This window comes from Paramormyrops kingsleyae, chromosome 10 (assembly GCF_048594095.1).
Source record: "Paramormyrops kingsleyae isolate MSU_618 chromosome 10, PKINGS_0.4, whole genome shotgun sequence".
Taxonomy (NCBI): Eukaryota; Metazoa; Chordata; class Actinopteri; order Osteoglossiformes; family Mormyridae; genus Paramormyrops; species Paramormyrops kingsleyae.
This window is the reverse complement of record NC_132806.1, coordinates 19,518,188-19,526,091: the sequence shown is the minus strand read 5'-3', so window position 1 is coordinate 19,526,091 and position 7,904 is coordinate 19,518,188. Positions and strand designations below refer to the sequence as shown.

Below are 7,904 nucleotides of genomic sequence, written 5' to 3'. Positions count from 1 at the left end.
GCAGATTCAACAAGCACAAGATTAGCAGTAAATGTCAATTCCAACAGAAGAAGTGAAAGACAAAGGCTTGAAGGGATTTTAATTATTTTAAGCATTTATGGCCATGTTCATAAATAATTAATTCAAATTTATGCTACATTGCATTACATTTAAACATTTACTGTTAAGTGGTACTCAAATTTAAGCACTTAGTTCTCCAAGTAATGTCAACACATTTTGGATTTACAGCATTTGTTTATTCATGCAGAACTATATCCCAGGTCATACATATTCCTGACACTGAAGGGCCTTGCTGTGTGGCACAGATATTCAACCAAGGTGAAGATGGTACCTCATTCTAATTACGTGTGAAAATTAGCTCAAAGAATAAGTGTGTACAAAACACTGCAGGTTCTGAGTACAACACGTACTAAAAGCCACAAGAATGGGGTGGACACAGGCTAGCAGCTGTGTGTCTTGGGTCCCTCGTTCATCCGTGTTAAAAGTTATGACTGGAACTGAAAGTCATACAAGTCAGCGTTTCCCAACCCAGTCCTCAGGGACCCACAGACAGTCCATGTTTTTGCTCCCTCCTGGCTCCTGGTTGATGCCGAGCCAGTATAAAGACAATTAAGGACACAAACACTCCTTTCTCCTTTTATTTCATTGGCTAAGATATTTGCATTACTTAATTTATAATTTAACTTATTATAATCGGTACAGTTAAATCCTAACCACTATCATTGACCTTTTAATTTCTTTGAGGTTTCTTATTGGCAATTCAAGTCCAAGTTCCTCTCACTCATGTGCTTTCTAACCATTTAATATCCGAAGCTGGGTGTGCTTGGAGGTCTAAAGGGACAAAGGGTGTGCCTTCACCTTTTCTGCTTCAATGATGTAATCATTTGCCCAGTAAACACCTGCGGTTTCAGGAATCAGTCAGGTCATAATTCAAATCTCTGAAACCTGTAAAAATTCAGCATCATTGTGATAGAATCATGTTACGTTTCCCAAATCCCTCACATAACCATTTTCAATTAAATGTAACAATTTTCCACTCTTACTCTCCACTCAATCCACCCAGTTCCTGTGCTGGCATTTGTCACTCATAATACCCATAACACATTGTTCCCTGGTTTGCCCCCCCCCCTCCCTCAACGCCCCTACTGTCAACCCCCCAGAACCCAATTCTATTTGTTGCCTCCACCCCTGCGCCACTTGTATTTTTCAAGAAATTCAGCGTGTTTCTGCCTCAGGATCTCCGTCTGCTTCTGGAACCCATTTATCCTGAAAATTAATCACATGGTTGACAAATAATTACTATTATGGTCATCCTTTGTGAATATTTAATCACAATCAATAAAGACAGTCAATACACAAGCGCCACTGAAATTGACTTCCCTCAAATTACTGGCCAAAACCATTCTGTATTCTCTGCACTCACTAAATCAATAGCTCATAATTAAGAAGGGAGAGCTCTAACGTCATAAGGTAATTAAAAGAATGATTTTTAATCTCAGTTTAGCTTAATAAGGTTTGCATTAAATTGACTATATTGCTTTCAAACGTTTGAATCCAAAAAAAATATATTACTGAAAACAAAAGGGTGTCATTTCTGTCCATGCCTGTTTGACCTTGTAAAATGGACAAAAGCTACAATGATTCCCTTGTGTTGCATTCTATTCAATTTCTGATAGACCAATATGATGAGTCACAGCTCACGCGTGTGTCTGCGTGTTACGTCACTCACCTGGCTCTCTCTTTGGACTCGTTGTAAATCTGCGTGATCACTCTGTCCTTTTCGTCCATGAAGTTATTGTGCATCTCCTCTAGCTTCCTGGTCACAAGGTGAGGTCCACATGCACAAAACACAGACAGGAGCTGGAGATTAATCACATCAGCCAAAAGGGCACATGTGCAAATAAATTAAAAAAAAAAAAACGCCCATGTGGAGAGAAAGCAAGGTCAAGAAGTCAGTCCCTTCTGCCTTTCCCAAAACAAGGTGCTAAATTGCGGGGCCCTTAATCACAATGTGCCAGCCACTATAAGGCGGCAGACAAAGGACCTTGTTTTATTTCCCATAACCTGCCTTTAATAGAACTCCCCTCAGATGCTCACACGCTGGACACAGTCCATATCAGTTCATCCACAATGTTATTAGCCAGCCGTTTATAAAAACCCAGACACATCTGAACAGTCTGTCAATATTTTACTGCAGGCAGCAGTGCCGTTTCCTCACATTTTTTTTTTTTTTTACTGAAATCTCCAGATATGGCTTTGTTATTAAATCCAGTATCAGGAGTATCAGAAACGGAGGGGTCTGTGTGAAGCCCCACCGGACTCTTCTCTTTAAACAAAAGCAAGGCTGTTTAGCCTTTGGATGGTTCACACGGCACTCAAACATGAACAAACATTGAGCGTTATCATACTCTCGCACAGGTAACAATAACATACATGCAGAGACATTAAGTAAACAATGAAACATAAACAACATGTAGCATTTTCAATGTTTCCCTGGCTGGGGCAGCTGCAGGGGGGATTCAGGCAGCCACGTCTCTGGGTTCCACAGGGACTCTGGCACCTTAATTGTTGTTGTTTTTTTTTTCTTTTTTTTTTAACTAACCTACTCATCTAACCCAGTTGTTGCATAAATTTCACTACCATGTCAATGCTAAAGACAGGAAACCATGGATTCAGCGACATAACTTCAAAGTTCCCATTTTTCATCCCCAATCTATTCCCAGATTCGTGTGGGGACATCTTTTAGTTCATATAAAATGTTTTAAAGCTTTTAAAACTTTTGTACTTTGAGGCAAAAAATGATTTTATGTTATATTACGTTATTCTACCATTTATACTTTTATTACGTTATTCTACCATTTCAAACGTGTTTCTATTATCCTGTATTTCCACAAATGCGAGACAACTGAAAACAGTATCTACTAATTTAAACAAAGTCCGGGACATAATTTCGATATTTCTACTCAATGTGTAAAAACATCTATTATTTAACAATAATAACCATAATAATAAATCTGCTTGTTCCCACCTGGAAAGACTATAAGCACCCGTACCAGGCAAATTTATCTAACCAGACTGACAATAAAGTGTGAAGTAAAAAATAAGAATAACATGCACAAGGCCTTTGAATGGTAAGTAGTTTGTGTACATCACTAAAGCGGCTATCAAACATGCACTGCCATCCTGAACTTTTCTAGACATCACCCCGGGGGGCTGTATGTGTGGAGGCAAATGCCCAAACCAATCGTACCGGGCGCTAAATGGACTTTACCCTACTAGTTCCCTAGCACAAAGTCCAGGAAATTTCATATTGACTCCTATGTGTGAATGAAGCTGGGAGAATTCCGGAGAGTTCACTTCGAGCGTGTGGGCGTGTTGATGACGTTTCTATTACGCGACTGGTGCAAAAACAGAAGAGCAGAAACGTCCAAGGGTGAAGAAGAGGGTCATTTACAGGAAGAAGATCCCAACGAACATGGCTGACTGGAGAGACGAGGAGATTCGGGAACTTCACTCAGAAGTGCTGTAAACAAAGCGCTGTAGTTTCAGTGGCATACTTTTTGCATGACCTCCTGCCACCTGCATTCTCTACCCAAGCGCCACCTCTAGTCTAAACCAACTGGAGTATTTCTAACAAGTGCGGATGCATCTGACACGGACAATCTCCAGCTGCATGTCACATGTGTGAAAGGGCAACTCCGGAAAATATCCGGACCTTGTGCTACAATGTCCAGAGCTTACAAGCGAGAGAACAAAATAACCTGAAAATTCAAGCTGACATGTGGTTTAATTTACCCCAAAATAAGCAGTGATCCATTTTGTCTGATTGTCACTTGTGCATAACCTTTGGTACCTGTCACACCTCTTACAAATGGCGTCATTACATTTGAACGGAAACCTGCACAAAATCTTTAACATGGTCCTCACCTGATCTTACTATACATGCATGTTTTTCTGAGTATTTATGACAATCCATAATAAACAACATTAATTCCAAAAAAGTGATGCTCATGCCATCAGGTTGGTCGCAACTCTACTCATGCGACTCTACAAAAGACTGTCAATTTCAGAAATTTAAATTCACAGCCTGCGCAAAGGGCTGCAATCCTTTTAGATTTATCAAGGTATACCTGAAGCCGAAGTAGTGGATGCAAACACTGGCAAGCATGCCGAGGACGCAATAACCGACGAGGCGCATGTTCTGCTTCTTCTGCCGCTGCCGGTGCTCCGCGGTGTTCTCCTGAGGTGGGGCGTAGCGAAACTGCTCCCAATATCGCATCCGCTCCGCATGCTGCGCACTCCTGGGGGGAAACAGCGGGAGCCGCTCAGTGGCCCCAGCAGAAGGATCGCTGGCATCAATAAGGGCCTTCACACAAGAACCATCTATCCATCTGTATTTATCCGGCCTTACACAGGGCCACTAAAGCCTAATTGTGGATTGTGAAAATAAGGACAAGGTACATGTCAGTGTCTGACTGACTGTAAGTGCTGCTCCTCTCTCTCACCTCGATGGCGGCTTGGAGGTGTAGCCGTATGCTGGGCTGAAAGGTTCCCCACCATGATATCGGTATCGGATTCGTAGATCGTACTCCCTCCTGGACTCCTCGCGGATCAGCACTCTGTAGGCCTCATTCAAGGCCACAAACTGACTGTGCAAACTTGGGTCGTCGGGGTCGCTGTCTGGATGTAACTGCCAGACCACAGGAAAGGGAGGTGCTGGTTAGAGGCGGCCAAAGGAATTATGCCTGAAGCCAGACGAAAAAGGTACAACTGCAGGCAGCTTATCAGGGCAGACAAGCAGGCAGACAGCGTAAGGAAACACAGGGGAGGGATAACATTGAACTTCCTCTCTTCACATAGAATAATGTGAAACTTCCAGCAGGACATGCTTTGCCGTCAGTTTCTGCATGTTTTATTACGCAATCAAGAGGAGGGAGTCAATGACACGGCATGTCGTCAATACGCAGGACAGACGTATGCATGTAAAACTGGCAATGATTAATTTTCTGAGCCAGACAGTAATTGTAAATATCTGGGCCAGAGGCAGCGAGACTGGAAGTAGATGGAGAGTCATCAGATAAGGTGACTCAATGCTACAGTTCAACGGAGGAAAACCAGCACCATAAATCTACATTTAAAGGTCACATCTTCATATGCGAAAGACTGAATGGACCAACAAAAAAAAAACTGCTTAAGGTCTTTGGAGCCCCTAGTTCCTCTCGGTTCTTGTCATTTGTGGGGGCTTTATCTCATTTCCATCAGCGTTTTTCTACACAGGACAACACGCCCCTATCCAGCAGCCTCAGTCCCTCACCCCAGTCACGCTACAAATCAAAAGACACAGCCGCTCTATGACACCACACATACTGGCATCTCTCCCTCCAGCTCTGTCCAGACATCCAGACATACAGACAGATGCACATAATCTCTCTACAGATATGCAAACACACTCTGACACACACACACACAGCCCCTCCCACACATGTACCAACCACAGAATGACAATCGCTGACGTGTTGCCCCTCTACAGCCCTGTACAAGAGCCTCCTCATGTGGACAGTAGACAGAACAGCCCAGCAAGTGAAAATGCACGAAAGCTTGTGCGAAAGATTGATCGACTGATTGACTGATTGATTGACTTATTTGTTTGTTTATTCAGTTATTAGGCTGACACACATGTACAAATTTCAGTTGCAACAATTTAGCAGGGTTTACCTTTTTGGACTTGTTAAAAAAAGCATTCTTAATTTCCTCCAGTGAAGCATCTGGTTTCACTCCTAGAAGATCGTAGTAATTCAAAGCAGATCTGAAATAAATCAAAGGAAATAAAGTAGGAAGGATCCAGAACTATATACCTACATACATTTAAAAGCATAAATAAATGCATTATTAATATGAACTCAGTTAAACATACATAAATATTCTGGCATGTTCAAACCAACACTAGTTCATTTACAAGCACATGAAAGCATATGAAAGCTTACGCATATAAAAAATAACAATTACATCACATTTAAAGAATTATCACAAATTAGAAAATGGCATCTACTGTACAGCTGACCAACTACACATGACTGTTGCATGCTAACATGATATTCCAGTAAATGTCTGCTCTTTGTGGCTGGATAAAAGTTTGCTTTATTTCCAGAACTTCAACGTACAATCATAAATGGCAGAATAAACTTAAAGTACAGAATTAAAAAAATATCTTTGTCATATAACAGTTTAACAATAGGGATTGTAACTAGCTCAGTGTTGCTGAAAGAGGGCTTGTGAAAGCCTACATCCCATTCCTAATTGCATGAGAACTGGATGACCTCTGACCCGGGTCACGTTTACATAGCTCTCACCGCAGCACCGATGACATATCGGTGCGGTAAAGATCTACAGAAGTTTCGCTGAGCCACATACCCATTTAAAGTGCTGAGAGAGAAGAGGCGTGGTCCACCCTTACAATAAAGGAGACAGCGTTGACACAAGCGAAGATGCACTTCCAGCTGCATTACAGAAAGTAATGGCGAGCCAAGCTGAGGACCCACCTACGAAACAAACACAACCATTACAAGTGAGGCTTTGCCTGCCAAACTAATTATCTAATGTAACAAATGATCTCAATACAACTGGTTTTGATTATGTTGTGCTCTCAGCTAAGTATGAATATATTTCACCTTATTTAAAACCAGTTCTATGTGGAAAAATACGAATCAGCAATTAATCAACCAATCAATCAAAGTCTAAGGGAATTACAAAGTCAGTAAACTTTTTTGTTATATAAACATAGGCAAGCATTTTAACTACTATAATATCAAGATTCAAGCTCATTTGTCACATGCAGTTACACACGTACAAAATGCAGTGAAATGTAACCCTGAATGACCCCTGAGACTGCCTGTTGGTGTATAATAAACACAGATAACTAAAAATATAATAGCTTAAATATAACAGAAATATAACGAATAAGCAATATGTAAATGTATTAAATAATATGAAATATAAATAAACAATATGTATTAAAACAATTAAGATTAAAAACTGGCATAAAAGTGGCAAAAGCAGTTGCTGGTTTTACAGCATCAGTTTTTTCAGCGAGGGAGACGTACATTTCTTTCCGTTTGGTCATATGTTGGAACGTGATTTAAAGAACAAAATTTATAAAATATACCCAAACAATGATTTTTAAAGGATGTGCGTAAAGGCGTAGATGAGAACTGTCACTGTTGCCAGTTGTTAAATCCCGGGGTCATTTTGCAGGTGAGAATATTTCTGCACTGCAAGTTGGCAATCGGTGTAGTGCAAACTTGTACAATGCAACAGGAAAGAGAAGAATTTGATCAGAATCCAGGTTAAACTTTATTTAGTGAAATACAACCTGCTATTATACATTGTCGTACTTAGCGACCAATTTAGCCACTTAGACGGTTTAAAAATTAGACAGAAATCTGTATTTGGGAGACAAACATAATCTTCGTTACTGCATAATCACACATATAAACCAAGTTATATAACTAAATGTTTCTACGGAGGTGGCCATGATCGAAATGGCCACATAAACAAATTTAACTGCAATGGTCACAGATATGACATGTTAGAACTGCTAAAACAGCGGAAATGAAGATGTCCTGATGGACTACAATACAATAATTTAAGGGACATTTTGCGCGTTCTACTTACGTTTCACTTCATTATGAATATGCGAGGTTGAATGTGTGACGTGGGCGAATAACGTAGGAGTCACGCGGTGCTTGGAGAGCTTAACCCTTTCACGGGGTGTTACGCTGTATACCTCAAAGGCCATTGTTAAGTTTCATTCAACGGAAAGAAAGCATATAGCTGACCGTTCTCGTATTTCCATTCAGTTTTGTTTATTTGCTTTTTAGCTTACTGCTTCCGCGTTTCACTGCCAC

At 40.7% G+C, this 7,904-nt stretch overlaps 1 protein-coding gene across 3 annotated transcripts; it reads right to left on the bottom strand.

Moving 5' to 3' along the window:
- Positions 1-62: 62 nt before the first annotated feature.
- dnajc4 (DnaJ (Hsp40) homolog, subfamily C, member 4) lies at positions 63-7,845 on the bottom strand. 3 transcript variants are annotated; one of them, XM_023811501.2, is made up of 7 exons: positions 7,672-7,845; positions 6,412-6,539; positions 5,716-5,806; positions 4,506-4,690; positions 4,131-4,301; positions 1,730-1,816; positions 63-1,266 (listed from the first exon to the last, which is right to left on the bottom strand). In XM_023811501.2, exons 2-7 carry the CDS (start codon positions 6,501-6,503, stop codon positions 1,170-1,172), a joined length of 723 nt encoding a protein of 240 aa, XP_023667269.1. In that variant the 5' UTR covers positions 6,504-6,539; positions 7,672-7,845; the 3' UTR covers positions 63-1,169. The 3 variants fall into 3 exon arrangements, with proteins under 3 accessions (XP_023667269.1, XP_072573562.1, XP_023667270.1); XM_072717461.1 differs by lacking the exon at positions 7,672-7,845 and adding an exon at positions 7,101-7,665; XM_023811502.2 differs by lacking the exon at positions 7,672-7,845 and adding an exon at positions 7,163-7,665.
- Between the last annotated feature and the right edge of the window lie 59 nt (positions 7,846-7,904).

Bases quoted from the DNA above. Each gene is read 5' to 3' on its own strand.
- dnajc4 (XM_023811501.2), bottom strand. From the start codon at position 6,503: ATGCAGCTGGAAGTGCATCTTCGCTTGTGTCAACGCTGTCTCCTTTAT. The intron at 1,817-4,130 runs GTATACCTTGAT...CCTTGTGACCAG, and splicing joins ATCCACTACTTCGGCTTCAG to GAAGCTAGAGGAGATGCACA. The intron at 1,267-1,729 runs GTGAGTGACGTA...ATTAATTTTCAG, and splicing joins GAGTCCAAAGAGAGAGCCAG to GATAAATGGGTTCCAGAAGC.